The sequence below is a fragment of the Pecten maximus genome, chromosome 9 (genome assembly GCF_902652985.1).
Source record: "Pecten maximus chromosome 9, xPecMax1.1, whole genome shotgun sequence".
NCBI classification, from domain to species: Eukaryota; Metazoa; Mollusca; class Bivalvia; order Pectinida; family Pectinidae; genus Pecten; species Pecten maximus.
The window spans coordinates 30,393,818-30,414,450 of record NC_047023.1 but is presented as its reverse complement, the minus strand read 5'-3'; the positions used below and the strand labels follow the sequence as shown (position 1 = coordinate 30,414,450).

General features: G+C 33.8%; 1 protein-coding gene across 1 annotated transcript; it reads left to right on the top strand.

The window, feature by feature from the left end:
- The first annotated feature begins 4,079 nt into the window (after positions 1-4,079).
- LOC117334242 (nicalin-1-like) lies at positions 4,080-18,593 on the top strand. Its single transcript, XM_033893739.1, has 14 exons — positions 4,080-4,361; positions 8,377-8,567; positions 9,951-10,095; positions 10,490-10,584; positions 11,052-11,135; positions 11,553-11,745; positions 12,249-12,373; positions 12,804-12,994; positions 13,477-13,594; positions 14,078-14,241; positions 14,920-14,973; positions 15,527-15,605; positions 15,869-15,957; positions 16,419-18,593. The coding sequence occupies exons 1-13, from the start codon at positions 4,187-4,189 to the stop codon at positions 15,932-15,934; spliced, it is 1,680 nt and encodes a 559-aa protein (XP_033749630.1). The 5' UTR covers positions 4,080-4,186; the 3' UTR covers positions 15,935-15,957; positions 16,419-18,593.
- The last annotated feature ends 2,040 nt before the right edge of the window (positions 18,594-20,633 follow it).

The window sequence follows — 20,633 nt, the reverse complement described above, 5'->3', positions numbered from 1 at the left end:
AGAGTTGGCATTTCACAGGAAAGAGTACATTCCATTTTTACGAGGATCTTGCAATGAGAAAGCTTTCGGCCCGATAGGTACCAAGACATCTCACATTTGATCAGATGCACACAAGACGCATATTATCGCGTGCTAATCTTAACCTTTTTGAGGAAGATCCTCCCAACTTTCTTCAGAGATTTGTCACTATGGATGAAACATTGGTCCATCATTTTACCCCAGAGGCCAAACAACAATCGAAACAATGGAAGCACCCTGGCTCTCCCCCGCTAAAGAAGACAAAGACTGTTCCATCAGCTGGGAAGGTTATGACCTCGGTTTTCTGGGATCCAGATGGTATTCTGCTGATAGATTATCTCCAAACCCTAGGGACACACAATCAATAGCATATACTATCCTTCACTTCTGATGCAGTTACGGGAAATTATTAAACTAAAGCGCCGCGGAAAGCTTACTAAATGTGTATTATTCCATCAGGAAAATGCCCCTGTTCACAAATCTGACATTGCCATTACTGCCATTCACGATTGTGGCTTTGAATTGATTGAACATCCGCCTTATTCACCTGATCTCGCTCCAACAGACTTTCATCTATTTCCAAAACTGAAAACAGCTATTTCGGGCACCCACTTTCAGTCCGATGATGACATCATACTGTACATGCAGTGGATGACTTTCTGAACAGCCAAGAAAAAGAGGTATATACAAGTGGCATTCAGGCCCTTAAACACCGCTGGCAAAAGTGTATAGATACTGAAGGGGATTATGTTGAAAAATAATACAATACGTCCGGCAAAATTCAAATACTTCAATATGAGGCTCACTGCATATTAATCAGCCCTCGTAGTTAGCTGATTTATTCAACGACATGCAGAGAATCTTGGCCAGTTTCTTCAGCGGTCAGCAGTACTTTTTTCTATCCAGAGACAATACTGATGATTAAAACAATATCTTTATTAACAACCAACTACATATACTTGTATACGACAAGCAAATGTGACAGAAATATTAAATAATGCCACCAACAAAAGGGAGAAAAGGGAAGTAACACATTTAGAAGAAAAAAATTCTCAAATGTGACAACAGAAATTTGGCACTGGCATACTACGGAAGTTATTATCATGTAACCTGTAATTATCAAGAAGGCTCAAACAAGAACTACATTTAAACTCGTTCACTGTCACGTGTATTGTCTTTATGGACCATACAATACAATTAACTGGACCATGTGTTTGCAACATGTAAAAAATGTATAAAGTATTCCAAACTCTTTATTGTTGGGCACCATTACATAAACCTTATATATAATTTATATGTTGACATCGCTTGTAGAAATTCGATTCAATAATATGATATCTACAGATGTACGTGTAGCTGTTTTATGTTAAGTTGTTGATGCATAATTACAAACATTGTGGACCCTAATTTATTTCATATTCCTTGTCCTTTTCATGTTTGAACATAAGTAATACGAATGATTAGATACCGGGCCCAGTTATCCAATAGCTAGTGTACTTCGTTATATGTTAGTTTTGGAGACACAAAGTGAGTATACACGTTTATTAACCCGATGAAACTTATAAAGTAACACGCACTGTTCGGTCTAATCCGGAAATAGGATAAGGGTTTCAGTATCCCGAGATCAGAGCGAGAACATTCTCAGTACCGTATTTGTTCAAACAAGAGCATCTAGTGTCATTGCATTGATGTGGAAAACATAAGATAAAAAACATTTTGTCTATCGCATGCATGTACATAAATGACCAGTATACAAGTAATATGGTGTGGTGCAGGATTTAGAATCGCAATACATAATACTATTATAATGTGGTATATAGTTGAAATGCTTCAAATCAGATCACAACACGACAGTGTTACAGTACTAGCATATCAGCTGGCGCGTGCATCACTCGCGTGGCTTAACAGTTAATAGTATTACAGTATGGACATTACATGTATTGGGCAAACAAGGAAATAAAAGTAAAAATCTGTAATCATCTGTACTTATGTAAGTTTACTTGTTTATGATTTGTACGATCCTTTAAGCATTGAAATCGAAAGTGAATCGTACCTTTCTTCTTCATAATGTAACCCTTGACACTGCCTCACTTTTGGTGTTTGGTTGAGCGTTCGCCTATTTGAGGAATGATTTTGGTTTTGTCCCCTCGCTGAGACAAAGGGGCCGCGGCGGCCGAGTGGTTAAGGTGTCCTGACACTTTATCACTAGCTCTCCACCTCTGGGTTGCGAGTTCGAAACCTACGTGGGGCAGTTGCCAGGTACTGACCGTAGGCCGGTGGTTTTTCTCCGGGTACTCCGGCTTTCCTCCACCTCCAAAACCTGGCACGTCCTTAAATGACTCTGGCTGTTAATAGGACGTTAAACAAAAAAAAAAACCAAATGGCCGAGACATACCAATGTCTATAAATGTAAGTTGCTGTCTCTGCACAAAATCAGCAGCTACCCTCCTACAATTGAGATTGTTGCAGTTATATTAGTTATAAATTGTTTATGCTGACACGTAACGATAAATCCAAGTCTATAAAAAGAGGGCTAAAAATGAACAAAAAGAAGATTTTTGATTTACACATATTTCATTTGTATCAATATATACAAGAGGATTGGGCACAAGTTTTCAAACTGATATGAAGCCCTTTATATGAAACAAAAAGAAGAGACCAGAAGACTACAATCAAATGTTAATTCACAGCTGATAGCAAATATGTAATTCCATATCTTTCTGTGTTATCAAAAGGAGAATCGGGAAGGAAAAAAATCTAATGACTGACTTTAATAGTTAAAAGACGGCAATATCATGATATAACACTTTTGTTATTTCCCCTTTTAATATTGACTGCTTTTCATTATACATATTTTGCTTTTAGAAATATAAAATTGTAGGCTAAGTCATGACCGCAACGTAAAAAATAATCTGCGGTGTGTATTTATTATCAATTATTTTCATTTAATTTTTTTGATCCGAAAGGTAATTTTTGAAAATTGTGCATTGCCTGAACTAAAACCAGAAATTATTGATAGTATTTTGTCATTTTTGAGGAAATTGTTTTGATTAAAATGTCATTATCAAAACACCAAATACAAATATGGTCCAATAACAACATGCAAAAAATGTATTGTCGGTATGCGTGCACAAATTCCATCCCTCTTTCCTGTCTATGTCTTCCTGTGTACACGTATACTCGCGCATGCCATCGTGTTTTATCATAAAGCATTATTATTATTTTAGTTATCATTTTTATCAAATTTGCTGGAAATAACGGAAAATGCGAAAGATATGTCAGAGACAAAAAGATATGTCAGAGACAACAAATTTTCAGCACTAAAATTTTTCAGCTATTTTTTTTATTCATTTTTTTAATTTGACTTGAAAATGTATTTTTCTATTATAATACAGCTGTATAATATATTGTAACATCGTGTAGCTGCGGATGATGAGACTGACCCAGCAAGCGAGTCTAAATAAATCATATAATATTATATACCACAGCGTCATCGGAGGAATGAGATTGGTATGATACAGCAACAGACAAGAACTTTACTATAAAAACCACTCTTCTCCGTAAGGACGGTGAGTATATGGAGCAGTCTTCCCGAAGACGTAATATTCGCGGAAAACCAAGAAATACTGTACAACTATAAAACTAGTTATATGTTCAATGATCTGCATTTATTATATGTATATTACATAACTGTATGTCTTGAGTCTGGTATAGAGGATCTTCATCCTGCAACAGACATACACTGTACATTGTATATAATATGATCTAAATAACTGGACTGTTATGATTCAAATAAACTACATATGTATTAATTCATCTGCAAATTGGATTATTTATTCATTTATTTTATTTATTAATCTAAATGAAAATTTATTCTCGTTATTTTTTATTATTTTCATTTAATTATTTTCTTATCATTCATCTTTTGGCTTATCAATGTTTAGAGTGGTATGTACAGTTTTATATATGTGCATATGAATGAACACTATACATTTTCGACGAACATTAATTGTTGTGTGCAACCATTTTAAAACTTTCAATCCGAGTTATTTCCCTTTGTAAGCGCTCTTCCGACCTCGTTCTGGAACACATGGTCATCTCCACTTGAGATATTTTCTGTGATATCCTAGATTTAGACCGCGTTTGAAGCGGTTAACCCACCTTCAAAATGGTCCTCGATACCATAGGAGAGGTCCTGGATATGTTCAAGAACAGCTTTCCGTTATCTTTCCTGTTTTTCATCCCGATCTTCATAATAATCTCTCCTGTGAGCCCGGTGAATGCCGCTCATGAATTTGCGGCTTATCGAATGCAGCAGTACGACATCCACGGAACACATTACGGTAGGAGATTTCGTGGCGTTGTTGATTTTGGGGAGGGGTCAGGGGCGTAATTCGGCACGCGTAGCTCGTATTTAAGTCCGAAATAAAATATATTTACAAGCCAAAATGGAGCTGCTGCAAAGAAAAAAAATATGCATGTCGCTGCGTTGAGTTTGCAGAGATCTACAGATCTAGATCTCTCGCTTTTTTGTTGGTTTTATGAAACTTCCTTTGACTTGATGATAGGCCTATGTTTGACAAAATGCACTTAAAGTGTTCATCGGACTAAATAATGAAAGGCAGATTTTCGCATTCATTGATCGAGATGTTTAGACAAAATCTCAATTTTTATGCAAAAAATATATTTAAAAAATAATAAAAATATAGATATTAATCAATTTTGTTAACAAATTGAGAAAGTATACGCATGTTTCTCTTTATATTGATATGCTATAAGCAGGGACATATAATCTTATATGTCCCTGCTATAAGTCAGCCGTGTCACATAATTTTGTTTATCAATATATACCAGTACAATGTTTTTAAATCATATATGTATAAAGCTAATAAGTGTACTGAAGTGGACACTGGGACATTCTGATGAGAATATTTTTTTTTATTTCAAACACAATGATGTCTCAGATCACTCCAGTCTAGTGTCTGATGATCTTGTCTATAGATATTGGAGGAACTTTCACCAGTACAAGCTTATTTTTAGACTAAGTCTCTTATACCAATTTGAAAAAATTGGTTTTAGGAATATGTTATATCAAAATCGGAGTGAGCGAACAGATTTTTTTTATTTGTAAACCGATTTTGAATTACTGAAATTTTGGAGCGAGTGATTTTGATGGACGCAATATAAGGACATGTCTTTGGCTCTTTAAATATGATGCAACAACAAATTTAATATTACCATCATTTAAACTGGTTAGGCCTAAGTGTTGTTTCTGTGTGTAATTATAATTGGATTGTCATGGTATTCATATAGAGCTGCTGAAGAGAGAAGGCTTTGTAAGATAACATTTTAAATGGAAAAACCACGGTACCCATAAAAGATAAAGCCACAACAACAAGAAGCATCTTATTGCAATGATACATAATTTCTTCCATATATATCTATCTTATGATTGCATGATCATTCAATTAAAATTTACTTGAGTCAATGATTGATCATGATCAGTCCATAATGAACTGCTTGCATTAATGAAGAATGTTTATTTTACTTTAATTGATGTCAATGGGTGATGAAAATTTACAACAAGAAATCCTTTGGACTGCAACTCTATAAAACAAATCCTTAAATCTAGGTATAGAAGGTGTTTTAATTTGATGAAATAGCCTAAAAGTGATAGCTGTTTCGCATGCAAAATAATCAAACAAAATCAACAGTATTGTATATAATAGCCGATTAAATCACTATACAGTTTTCAGTGACCTACAAGTTTATTTGTGTTTTTCGGTTATTGTGGAAGAGAAGGCATTTTTTGGATTCCAATAGCACTGAAAATGCAAAAGATTTAACAGAGTAAGAGCTCGAGGTCTCTTTGTTCTCTTTCTCAAATTTGGATTTCATATCCCACAAATTGCCTGCCTATATCTTGACACACTGATTCAGGTATTTGTTGTAGATGGAATGACAATGTTATCTGATGAAGGGGGGTATTTGTTGTAGATGAAATGACAATGTTATCTGCTGAAGGGGGTCGACTGCCAGATATCTATATTCTGCAAGGGTGTGCTTTTCATTTACCTGATCATAGAGATCTTGAAATTCAAGTTGAAATGATAAACCTTCATCCAACTCCGTTGCTGTATTTTGCAATACATGATGACAACCTGGTCATGTGATGGATACAACAAAAATACCCATTTTGACGCATTCCAAATTAAAGCTTCAAAGCTTTCGTCATGTTTTGACAGAGCGTGTCTCAGTCACAAAATGCTTGAGATGACTTTTACAACCTTCATTTCAAGCGCCTATTTGATCCAGAAAGGAGCTTTCTAAATTTTGAACTTGTGGGAAATGTGTCCGGATTCATAATGTTGACGCGAAAATTGGAGTGATAATTTTTTTATTTATTTTAATTTTCTACGAAAATGAGCGGAACATAATTGAATTAAATATGTTTTGTAAAATACGTTATCAGTTTTCATGTACATGGTTTTTGTATACATTTAGAAATAAGTTACCTACATTGAATAGTATATGTTTAAATTATGACGTCGTACTGTCATGATGTCATAGGACTCAAACTTTTCATAGCCAATTGGGCCAACACATAGAAATTTTATATAGACAAGGTTTTTTATACATGTAGCATCGGGCCATCAAACCACCTTTACTTTCGAACATTGAGCTTTAAGCATTTGTCACAAGTATTTTACTTCTTGCATTCATTATGTATACATGTACAATTTCTATACTTAAAAACTTTTGAACTTTCAACTTTTAGTGATTTAGACATCCATTTAATTTTATAATTATGAAAAACAAAACACATCTAATATATCAGCTTTTGAGTGAAAAGCATTTATTAATGGGTCAGATCAAGTGCTTAAGCACAGTTTTACAATGTAGATCTAGTAATATCTGCTACAAGATATTTCAATAATAATTACAGTCAAACTTCAATGTTTCGAAGTTCAATGGACTAACAGAAAAACTTCGAAACAGCAGGACTTCGAATTATTCATGGTTGACAATAATCGATGTTTTCTTGATGATGACCTTAAGCTTAGCTGTTATATGTTACATGTCCTCGGTGTATTCGTGTCGATCATCGCCTGTCATGCAGGCTCACATCGAAAAGTTTAGTTAATTTATACCTCAAACACAACAAAATTAAAATACTTTTCATCAATTATACCTAAGGCTAAGCATTTTATTAATTAAACAAACTATGTATCGGTTACAAAACGCTTATATCACGTTTAACAGATAAAGCAAAAGAAGTACAATGCACACTTACATTAGGTTAGGCTTTTCTGCTAAAGACATATATGTGTTTACGTTATGTGCATATAAAATACGGAATGCCGATCGGTTGGAGAATGCATGATTGAATGACAAATAATCAATTTACATGGATATTTATGTTTAAGTTTGGAATGTGACACTTTGAATATGAATGAAGACATCGCTAATTGTTTGTGTTTAAAATTGATCCGCTTGTTTTACTGTTCCGTAAAATTTACTCACTGACCGCTGATTTCAATGGCGACAGATGATCATCAGAGACGACTACCAAAATGTTTTACCGGAGTGATTAAATGTCATGGCTTATAAATACACCTCTTATCTATCAATTTGGTTTGATTATTAATTAACCCCATGATTTGGAGTGACAACGCACGCTATCGTTATCCCTATTGTCAGTCAGGGCATTTGGGGGGAGAGGTGTGAAATCTTGCCGCGGGGGTCACGACAAACACCTGTCCAGTGGTCAGTACAGGTAATTTTTTTGTTCGAATCATGAGATGTACATTACCAATAATATCAGAGCTAATATAACGGACCATGAAAAAAGTTTGATACATTGAAAACTTCGATTTGTAAAAATTCGAATCATACATAGGTTCGTTAGTAACGTTATATAGTGAGGAAATTCGGGACCAAGCAAAAAGTTTCGATACAGCGAGAAATTTGAATCAACGAAGTTCGAATCATCGAGGTTTGACTGTACATTTAAACTCAAGTATATTAATATGCTGAGTTTAAATGTAACGTGTAATTCGTAACAGATTTTTTTGTTTCATGCATGTTTATGGATAGTTATGTACAAATAAGAGGTACTCTGTGTGTGCATGTATATATACAATTGTATATCAGGATATCTTGTAAAGATTATTTTTCAACACAATAATATACACTATGTATCATACATTTATAAGATTTGATTGTGAAGGTTTAAATTTGTGAACTTCCTTCTCTGTGCTAAATCCAATTGATTATACATGTACATGTATTTATATGCATAATCATCGTAATTGTTTGCCTTCGACATGTAATATAAATGATTGTTTAATTCAAAAGGCTGTAAGAGTGCACTTGTGAACATGGAAGCCAGACCAATTGATGCAAAGATGATCACCAGACGCTGCATCATTGTGAGACTCCAAGAAATCTCAATTTCTAGATACCGTGATCTGATCCAGGAAAATGCTGGGGCATTAATGATCCTCCTCCCCAGGAACCTGACAACAATCACAGAACAAGAGAAAAAGGTAGAATGTGGAGAATCAAATTCAATCAATACAAATTGATTATGTCAATATCCATGTTATGGCAAAAAAAAAGGATTTTTTCAGGGCTTTCACTTGACACTGAACATTTTTTGTCTCACTTATTTAGATTTAACTGATGTTTGAAAGTGCATATATTTGATGAAATCAAATCTTCAGATTTGTGATTTGACATTGTGAAATTGCAAACAGTTAAGAGTTAACTGAAAGCTTTGTTTTATCTCTTATGGATATTTGTCCGTTTCAAAGGGACATTGGACAGAAGTGACTTAGTCTAATAATGAAATTTATTGCATTTTTGCCAGTGAAATATAGAAATTTATCAAACTAATAAAACTTATATTTTCACTGCAGCGAGAAGCAGTGAAAATATAAGATTTTGCATAAAAAAGTGAAAATATAAGATTTTGCAGTGAAAATATAAGTTTTGCAGTGAAAATATAAGTTTTCCGTTTTTGACCAATCAGAGCGGACCTTTGTATTCTCCTCGTTGAAACTTGCCAATTTTTCCAAGCGAAGCGGAGATAGATAAATTGGTTATTTTGCTGTATTTCTGAAATTTTCAAACTAGTTTTTGACAAAATACTCACTTTACGTTAGCTATTCATGCACAGATTCTCCAATAACAGCAGAAAACGCTTAAATTGCGTTGATCAGTCCTTTCAAAATGGCGCCGTCAAGTTGACGTGGAGTAACGTCACAAAGAAATGACGTCATTACTGGTTCCCGCAGTTTTTGACGCTATTAATTTTTCTATGTTTTTAATTTTGTTTTTAAGTTAATGAAATGCAATAAAAAGAAAATTGAATGGTTTCCCGTTAAATATAACATATATTTCACTCATATGACAGAATATTTCTATATTTTTCACTCGTGCTTCGCACTCGTGAAAATATCGATATTCTGTCATACTCGTGAAATATATGTTATATTAAATGGGAAACCATTCAATATCCTCTATATATATATATGCAAATGTTTGGATTAAACTTATTACTAGCTCTAGGTTTTACTTTAAATCTCTTCTGTCATGATGCTTTTTGTATTGAGTATGTCCGAATTAACACTGGATGCATACATTTTATTTTATAAACTGTTATTTAAGGGCATTGTTACATAAGCTTAAAATCAGCTGTGCATGTAATTCCATTTGCAAATATTTCATTGTGTATGTAGCTATATATATATATATATATAGGGTGTCACATTTATACTGAAGGACACCAGATTTAACTGGAATACTTCATTGTCCAGTCAAAAAACAAGTCAATGTTGTATTTGAATGCACTAGAGCTACTTTGGTTATTTATGATTCATGTAGACATATTAAACACAGTAAAAGTGGACTCTTGCTTGTTTACCCAGAACCTGGAGATCCTAGAGAGAGACATCCTGTCAGAGGATACATCCGTCCCTGTGTACTTTTCCCCAGAGACGGATGACCTGATCCAGATCCATGCTGACCTACAGAGTGGCAGTTCTGGAGACCAGGCAAATACTGCAGTTGATGGTTGGTGGACTAATATTGAAAATATACGAACTTCAAATTCTCTGGTCAATTAATTCATAGTCTTATCACTTGGTGGTGTCAGAATGCTTTAAAGATAAATATTATTGTTTTCAAGTACAAATCTTGGCGAGTCCTACATCATAATTCAAGTTTGCCTAGGTTTTATTCATATCCTTTGTTTGGACTCTTCCAGTAAAATACATATCCTAAAGGAGGACTCCTGAAATGAAAGAAATTCTATTTGTGGTGTGTGCAAGAGAAAATGCAGTTTATTATGTATGGTATATATATATGCAGTTTTATTTTGTACTGACATTTCGTACAAGTACCATATTTTTATAATCTTGATTATTTTGTTCATCAGATTTCATTGATTCATTTTCGTCCGTTACAGCTCTGTTGGGTGCTGCTACTGCCAACGGTTTCCAAATCGTAGTCAATGGTGCTCAGTCCAGAAGTCTTCCAGACTTTCAAATCACAAATCTACAGGTAAAGAAATAATAATTATATAGCCTCTAGTAATTCAGAATTAACATCATAAGTCATTTAACATACCGGTATATAAAAATCCTTCATAGCTTGATCAAAGGACATTTTGGATATGACGAAAAGTAGTTATTTATAACCTATTAGTTAAACAATAATGTCCTACCATTTAATCCTCTTTTCCAAACATTTCAAACTGAAGTGCCATTATACATATATAATTATTCATATAAGATATTTAATATAATTAGTTTAAACCATGGTTTTGTCAGTACATTGTATTACAATGTTAAATTGAATGTAAATGATCTTTTCATAAAATCAGCATAGTGTTGCTCATGGTTGTTCAACTTTCAAAGATTCACATTTTGAATTGTTATTTTGTTCATAGAGACTAGATAGTGAATTTATGATTTTACTTCAATAATTATCTGCATCACTCTCAATACATGTATAATGTTATTTTCCAGGGGCACCTGTCAGGATTTGGGATAGAAGAACAGCTGCCATCTATTGTAATTGTAGCACACTACGATTCCTTCGGTGTGGCTCCTGTAAGACATTAGTATACTTAATTACTTGTCTTTGTGTACTTATTAAGACATCGAGACTCACTTTATATTTTAATTCCTGCATGTATTGTGATGTTAATGCACTCTGATTGCTTGACAATTATGTAGTATACTGCATTCTAAGCCTTTCAAGGTATTGCTGCAAATTCTATCAACAAAAATCAGTCTCTCCATGTTACTAACAGTTAACATATATATCATTTCCCATAGATTTATGTTCCTAAGTTATATTTTTGATTAGATGAAAAGGTTTGAATCCAAATATTTAATCAAGAAATTATCTGTCAACTGTATATCATGATCTCGGTCATGAGTAGTTTACAATCAGTGGGGAAACAAAAATATTTATTTAGAGTGTCTGATAGTTACTAAACATAAATATGATGTTTTTGTTTCCAGAGTCTGGCTCAGGGTGCTGACTCCAATGGCAGTGGTGTAATTGCACTTTTGGAGTTGTCAAGACTGTTTGCCAAGCTGTTCACAAATTCCCGCACACATGCCAAATACAACCTCATCTTCCTTTTGTCAGGAGGTGGAAAATTTAATTACCAGGGCACCAAACGTTGGATAGAGGACAACATCGACTCACCAGGTAGCCTATTGATTGTCAATTTACTAGATATGAAATTAAAATGTATTGTATAGGTTAGCATTGGTAAATTATTAGTTTACGAAGTATTGTGGAGGTACAGTTTTAGTTTTGAAAAGGATAGTTCAACTTCAACAGGTATGCCATAACATACAAGTTCTTGGAACTTTCCTTTTATTAGCTTAGATACGACAGTTCTTCAGAGTTCTGTCGAATCAACATATGTGACATAAAAAATGTAAATTGTAATAAAGTTTCAATGAATTTAGAAATTCTAACTCTTTCAAATAAAAAATAAGGATTTCAGTTTTGTTGTGATTCCCAAAATTTATTATGTAAAACATTATATTATTTAAAGTAAATAATGAAGCCTACTTATAATGCTTTTCCTCAACTGTTTTTAGAAAGCAGATGGCTGAGAGAATCCAATCTTTAAAAAGTAAATTTCTGTAGATTTATTAACTGATTGGCTTGAGTGTTTTTGACACTTTGTTTTCTTCCAACAGACAATAACTTGCTGACAGATGTTGCATATGTACTATGTCTGGACAGTCTTGGTGACTCTGACCAGCTTTTCCTCCATGTCTCAAAACCTCCCAAAGAGGGCACACCAGGGCACACCTTCTTAAAGGTAAGGTTTTGTGGTGATAATGCCATGTAATGCCTAAATCTCATTGGACAGGAGATGGCTGTATATCTAGGTTTAATATACTGTATTTGAATTTTCTTTTTTACCTGTATTATTAAAGGGATTTATAACTAGATGTATTTATATCCTTTTAAACCAAAATTAGAGTGTCCACATTATCACAGGGTATATCAATATAGAAAAAGATATTGGGTAAAATTGTGTTTGTCGTTTAATGATAGTATTCCAAGTCTCTGTTGTGGTGGATAGAAAACTGAACATATCTGCAATTTCTTATGCAAAACTGCAAGCTGCCAAGGGCACACAACTCTTTAACAATAAACAATTTCAAGTTTTAGACACATTAAGATGACACAGTGGTTCAATCATTCTGAGTAGATATTTGTTGTAACATCATTCTTAAATTTCACAGAATCTTGAGGATGTCATCAAGACATTTTTCCCAAAGACGTCGTTCAAAATGGTGCACAAGAAAATAAACTTAGCAGACGACATGTTGTCATGGGAACATGAGCGCTTCAGTGTTAAACGTCTTCCAGCTTTCACCGTGTCACATATGGAGTCTCATAAATCACCAGAAAAAACCACTATCATGGATACAAGGTTATTTACCTTTGATGAATGATGTTTCTGACATTAACAGCAGAGTAGCTGTGAGACACTAACAATATTTTAATGCGTAAATGGGTTTTTATTAAGGGAGCGTTATCTACATAAAATTGCTTGATATCACTCTTCCAGACCAAATTATTATGAATTTGCTTTTACTTGGATTCAATTGTTTTGAATTGGAACATTTTACTGTTGATCAATAATTATATTTAATATTTAGTTATTATTTAATGATAACATCTGTTTCTGAAGACCTTAATTTCATCTGTTTCTGAAGACCTTAATTTCATCTGTTTCTGAAGACCTTAATTTCATCTATTTCTGAAGACCTTCGTGAAGTGATTATAAATTATCATGGTCCATGTCACCTCCTGCTTATGTATAACGATGATATTCAGAAATATTGCATTCCATGTATACCCCCAAACAATTGAAATGAGTAATTGATAATGAGATATCCTCATTCAATTCAGAGATAAGGTTGACACCCAAAAGTTAAGCCAAAACATCCGTGTGATAGCAGAGAGCCTGGCCAGACATCTGTACAACCTGACTAACCAGCCAAACCTCAGACTTTTCACAGATGCGCTGGTAAGTAGATTACTCATTCTCCCACACTTCTCTGATGAATTCTGCTTTGTAACTAAATAGTGACTTCATTTCACTGTTCTAGTGGGAATACTTGCAGCAAATTTTAATAAAATTTCATGATATGATATGCTTTTCGTGGACCTATATTTATTGGTCCAATATCACTGTCACTGTTTGGTCCATTTATCCGGCAGAGGGGATGTATTCATTTTCTTTAGTTTTTGAAGAAAAAAATATGAGGGGAAAACAATAATTGCTTCTGTAAGATGTACATGATACGGCCAGCAAGATATTTGATAATACTTGATGCCAAAACTCAAATATAGTTAAGAGATCATTAATCACATGGGAGTGATTTTTATTAGTTAAAACTTTTCCAAAGGTCAATTTGTTAAATGGAAATGTCAAAAAGGAAAACTGTTGACCACTTTGACAAACCGGAAGTGACCTCTGACCTTTATAGTGTTAATTTTTGTAAAACAGGATGTCCAAGAAAGTCTAGTATCAGCCTGGCTTGACCAGCTCACTGCTCAGCCTCGTGCCATGCAGCTCCTAGGAAAGGACAGCGGTTTGCTCAATACCCTAGAGGAGACAATGAATCGTTACCTCAAGGATGTTCGTAGGACAACATTGAAGGCTGATAAAAGGTATTGTTCCAGTACAGTTTGCAACAGTCAAGGCCATGATCTAGGTGAAGTGGGGAGTGTAACTTAAACTAATGTGATTGTTGATTCCAAAGTCTACCAAAAATTCCCTCTTGATAACAAAAAACATATGTACAAAATAGAGATGAATATCAGGATTATACTAGATCCAGATGCAAGAATTTTCATCTAAAAATCAGGTTTCATACTTTGTTGTATTGTTAACTTATAATTTTTATTATCCAAAAAGTGTTACTCCCAGTACTGATCTCAATTCTGCATATTTGATCACTGTATTCAAGCTAATAAGTGCACTGTGCACTTGCAAAAACAAATCGGATGTGCTTAATAAAATTATGTACAGAGAAAGAGAAAAGTTTTCATGTGAAATTTGGATGGGATATACCTTTATGTAGTGAAAACAATCTGAAGATTATTTTAACAGATCAGTGACATAAGGAAATTTTATATTTTCCAATTAGGGCACCCTTCCCCTTTTCCTGAAAAGGTAAGGGAGCGATTATAAGGACACATACACTTTTTAGGTTCAATACGATATGGCTATTCCAAGCGTTTAGTTAAAATCACTGTATCAATGTTAACTTTAAATTACGATCATCTCAGCCAGTGGTTATTTCCCTTCCAACAAGCCAAATTGTTGCTAATTTTTTTTTTCTACAGAGATCCAGAATTTATGTTCTACGATGGTGCTATGTATCAGATGAGTGCTTATAAGTAAGTTTACCTCGTCATTCTGTGTTGTTTCTGTTGAATTACTATTAGATTGTAAACACAACTGTCCTTGATAATACCTTGATAATACCTTCAGTAAGTCTTTGTTCAGTTTAACAATGATATTTAATGTCTAATATAGTATTTGCCCTGTCCATTACTATTTGGTAAAATCTGACATTGATATAGAGTGAAATTGTTTAAATACTTTCAATTTATTGAGATTTTTCAAAAAGAAAAGATACTCTTTTTTATCTAAATCCATAGCCTTAAGTTTGGTTTAGCCTTTTTCTCTACCATTATCACCAAAGCGACAGTTCATGTAGAGGCATATATGAACACTTACATTTCCTGTGAGTGAAGGTCAAAAACATACATAACACTAAGGCTTTTCTGTAAATGAAGCTCAAAAAACATACATGACATCAAGTCATTTGCAGCTCTATTCCTAGAATAAATCCTGTGTTATGAGAAAGTTGACCAACAGACCTCTGTCTTAGAAACCTAGTATAGCATGCCCTACACATTCATAAGTTCTCTTTTTGATTTTTTTCAGTGTAAAACCAGCCATTTTTGACTTGTTCCTCGCCATGGGAATAGTTGGATACTTGACTGTTGTGTACTTTGCAGTATTGGTAGGTTTTAAGTATTTTCCTCGGTCTGTTCAATATACATGTAAATGATAAATTCTTGTGTATTGGTTTTACAATTTGTAGATATTATATTTGAATTGTCGCAAGGAAATCGCCTTGGGAATAGTTGGATACTTGACTGCAAAATACTTCATTTTCATTGCGTGGATCAGATATATATTCTGCACAACTTATTAAATTTTATCTACAACTTGTGATGATTATTAGAATAATTATCTTACTATTTTGATATGATTCTATTTCAGAATTTCCATTACTTTTATGGAGCTTTACGCAGTGTGACAAGCCCAAAGAGAATGAAAGTGCAGTAGAGATTTGATGTGTGAGAGAAAAGGTACTTGGTGTTACATATTCAAAATCCAATTTATTACATAACCAATAACAGGAATTTCTGGTCAGGAAATAAATTCACTGTTTAAAAGATGCGAGTAAACCAGCAGATTTGTCTTCCTCTGAAGTAAGATTTTTTGCTGTGAAATTTGGTTTACACTATTTTGAGAGTAAGACGTAAAATCTGTCACATAATTGACCTGTTCTACCATGCAATGTACATGTATTATAGATATCTATAGATCATCACATGTAGCTATTTATCAGTCTGAAAATTGGTAAATGATAGTTTTCAAGGGATTCTGAGTAAAGTTGGTTATGACTGTTTATGGCAGAATGAAGTGAATTAAGTGGTACAATATCTGAATGAATATCAAAATATAATCAACAAAATCATAGGTATTTTACCAGACCTGCTTATACACCTTGTATAGATATATGACATTTGATATTTTTCACTTTCAGGTTCATCAGCATGTAAGAGCTTCTTGAAAAGAAGATTCAGACACAAGAACATTTAAAGAACAAAGGCTTCTTATGCAAAAGATTTTTTTATACTATTTCTAGATTAAATTTGTATTTAATGCAAAAGAAATTCCATTTATTGTGATATGTTTTAAATGTCCCACACCCAGAATATTTTTGTTATATTCAACAGGTGTACATGACAAGGGTAACTGAAACTTGGGTTTATGTTTTCTCTTGTTCAAATGAGAAGATTCTACAGCTTCAATTGAAAGTTTGATGAGTGCAATTTTTTCGTGGAAGAAAAACCATAACTGCAGTTTTGAACAAAGAACAAAACAAAAAATAATTGGCATTACAATATCATGGTACAAAAACAATTTTTTTATGCATGTTAATTTGTAATGTCAACAGGTAAAAATTGTGTTAACAGTAACACACATCATAGTAAGAATGTACATATTACTTACATTTCTATTTATATACTATCTTTTAATTATATATGAAAAAAGGCTTTACATTCTCATGGCTGTTTTTTTTTGTGTAATTGATCTCATACAGCTGTACATTTGTTATTTTATACAATGCAAAAGGACATTGTATTTGAGTTAGATATAACTAGATTTTAACAGCTGCATTTACTGTAAGGTGTAATATGTTATTACTGTGTTAATCAGATATAACCAGTATGTTCCGAAATTTATATATTTGTGAGGTTATTTTTGTCAGCAAAGCAATCTTGTTGTATATCTAGATATTGTTGTAAACAGAATGGGTTGATGTTATTGTATATTAACCTGTAATTAAACAGTTAAAATGTTCTGTGTAGTAATTATAATCAGTATGGATAACTTCTACTTGATAACACCATATTTTAATTTAATTGTTAAAGATATACAACATTCTGATACTCAAATTGAGAGTTTAATTGCCTAAAAATGATAAAATATAATATCAAGTCTATATAATATCCAATTTAAACATGTGTATTAAATTGTTTTATTGTTTTCTTCATCAAAATTATGCCTTCATAAGGCATGATGTTTGCTTTTTGTAACTGAGGCCATAATCAAATTGTCTCATTTCGATTCATCCGCTAGGGATCAAGCCCTATGCCTTTGGCTTAATAGCCTACTCAACTAATCAAGCTAAAGAGAAGGTTTTTTTTATAGCCAGGTGTTAAACTTTACGGCAAGAGCCTATAAAAACAAATTGTTTTTTATTCCAAAGTGCATTCCTTTGTGTTGTTTTAAGTCTACCAACACGATCTAATTTTATGTCTGAATAACAGGCTTCAGCTGGCAGCTCATGGATATCTTAGCTCAGAATGTTATAGTTAACTTGATTCTTCTTCACAACTTTAATAATTTTACATGTTAAATTTCTTCTTTTAGTCAAAATCTAATTAAACTTTTTCTGCATTAACATTTGATTTACAAAATGCAAGTTTTTATAAGTATTTCATTTGATTCTGATAAAAATCCAAAGAATTTACACAAAGTAGGGCAATTTTGTTTAAGGTAGAAAACGATACAAATGCAAAGCTACTTTTTAGATATGCTTTATTTATGTGTTGTTTAAAAAAGAACAATTAGCGCAACGAAAATAAGAAAAACAGTATACTCAACAAATGCAATGTGTGGAAGTCACTTAATGCATTGCCCACTACATTCATAGCAGCATACATGATGGCTGTTCCGAAATACATTCTAAAAACCATTGAAAGTCTTTGTCTAACTAGTACACTGAATTGGCTGATCTCAACAAATTAAACTTAAGAGACTTTTGCAATTAACCTGGCATTGCCTTTAACATCAAACCAAGTACAACTGCAGCTAAAGGTGAAAGGCTGATGATTTGGGACAGAATATACTCTGTAGCTGTTTGTTTGATCCGGTGTTCTATTCCAATGCGTTGACTTTATATTACATGGATTGATTGAGGTTGAAGTAAGCTGTGTAGTGTTTTATTGCTCAAGGAAACGCCCCCACCCCCTAATTTGAAGTTTTTCCATGTGTGTGTTGTTGTTTTTGTAGTTATGTCCTGATAATTTTCCAGAATTGCAAAAAAAACCTTCAGGGATTGTTACGCTGTATATTTGATGCTGTACACGTTTTGATGGTATTTATCAGTAGGTGTTACAATAAAGACCTTGTGAAGATCTCGTCTATTGTACAATGTGTTTGTCATTCATTAAAACTTATTTTATTTAATCTACATCAGTTATGAAAGAGGTTCTGTCATCTTTAATGATCGATCTTGTTGGTCCGGATTGATGTGTACGAGGGGTACATGTACTACTGCCTGAGGAACCGTAGTATCCAGCGAAACTCGAATGACGCTAAGACCTTCCAATCTGGAATCAAACCCGTGATTCGAAATATGTACAAGTTACGTTCATAATGTTGTGTCTAGAGGAAAGGCCTTTTAATGTTACCATTGCGCCATCCGACATCTCTGACCTGTTGTCTCTTATCAAGTTTGGGGATAGACCAAGCTGTTATTGAATATTTGGTCAAACTGAAGGTTCATATTACTACGGCTTCTACATTAACACCCTACACTGCCAACCATGGTCTTATGTTGGATATTGTAACGTGAAATCACTAGACATCGAGAGCAGGCCGTGTAACGGTATTGAAGGGACCATAGGTTTAGGTCGGTGTCACCTGGAGGCTTGGAAGAATCGCAAGCTATTTTGTTGCTGGTTTTGACGACAAAAACGATTACATCAGCCGGTGAACCTGGGAAGGGCACTCCAGAATTATAAAGTATGACTGAAAATGTGCCAAAGGGAGCATCTCATACCAATAAAATACAGTTCAAAAGTTTTGTCATCTTAGCCTTTGATTGGGAAACACTCTTTTTAGCTCACCGGTTACGAGCTAATGCTGTCACCCCGGCGTCCGCGTTCCAAAAGTTTTTGGAAAGCTTGTAAGTCCGAAGTATACACCTCATGCCCTTCTAAGTTGGTTTATACATTCATTAGAGGTCTAGGAGTGATGTTATGGCAAAATTATGCAGAAAAAAATTGTGATTTTTTCGCATTTTGCAATTTCGTGGACTTAACTTTTTTGGCACCAAAACCCACTTTTAAAGTTTTTGGAGTAAGTTTTTTGAAAGCTTGTAAGTCCAAAAGTATACACCTCATGCCCTTCTTATTTGGTTTATACATTCATTAGAGGTCTAGGAATGATGTTATGGCAAAATCATGCAGAAAAAAAAATTGTAATTTTTTCGCATTTTACCATTTTGTGGACTTAACTTTTTTGGCACCAAAACCCACTTAAAAGTTTTGGGGGTAAGTCCAAAAGTATACACCTATCACCCTTCTAATTTGGTTTATACATTCATTAGAGATCCAGGAGTGATGCTGTGGCAAATCATGCAGAAAAAAATTGGCATTTTGGCATTTTACTATTTAGTGGGCTTATTTTTTTGACACAAAACCTCACTTTAAAGATTTGGGGGGTTAGTTTTGAAAAGCTTGTAAGTCCACTCCATTAGAGGTCCAGGAGCGATATTATGTGACATACAATTTCAAAATGACATGCTTATACATACATAAAAAATGAATGCATAGTGTGATTGCTGCCGCCGGTGAGCTTTCACAAATCATTGATTGCACTTGTTACTTCTCTATTCACCAATTTGGCTCTTTTCCAATGTCTACTTCAAAATGATGTAATTTACGTTTAAAACTTCACCACAAATAACCAAGGATTTAGAAAAATGACTTGCTTACAAAAGGTTCATAGTGGGTGCCATCGACGATGCAAAGGAACTGAGATCTTCTGAAACACCTGTCATGATAGCTACATGTATATATTTGTTTCTGTCACAGAAGTACTGCAATAATCACACATACAACCCATAAACCTGTTGATCAAAGTATTGATATTTTTACGCGAGCTTTTAATGGAGTTTTCTGGAAAAAAAACTTGCCTTACGTACATGACCAATGACATCGCAGCGCGAAAATATATTTTCATCATGATTGACGACGTGAAAATATCCACACCACGAACAGCTTGGAAGCTGACTAAGCGAAAATTTCAACGCGCGAAAATATCCACTTTTACAGTATTCTAGAAGCAGTTTTCACATCTTAGAAAGGAGAATCTATATTACATCATGTGACCTTTGTGATTTCATCGTTTGATGCAATCGTGTTGCCGTCTTGTGGCCTTGAATAATGTTTTCAAAGATCACGTG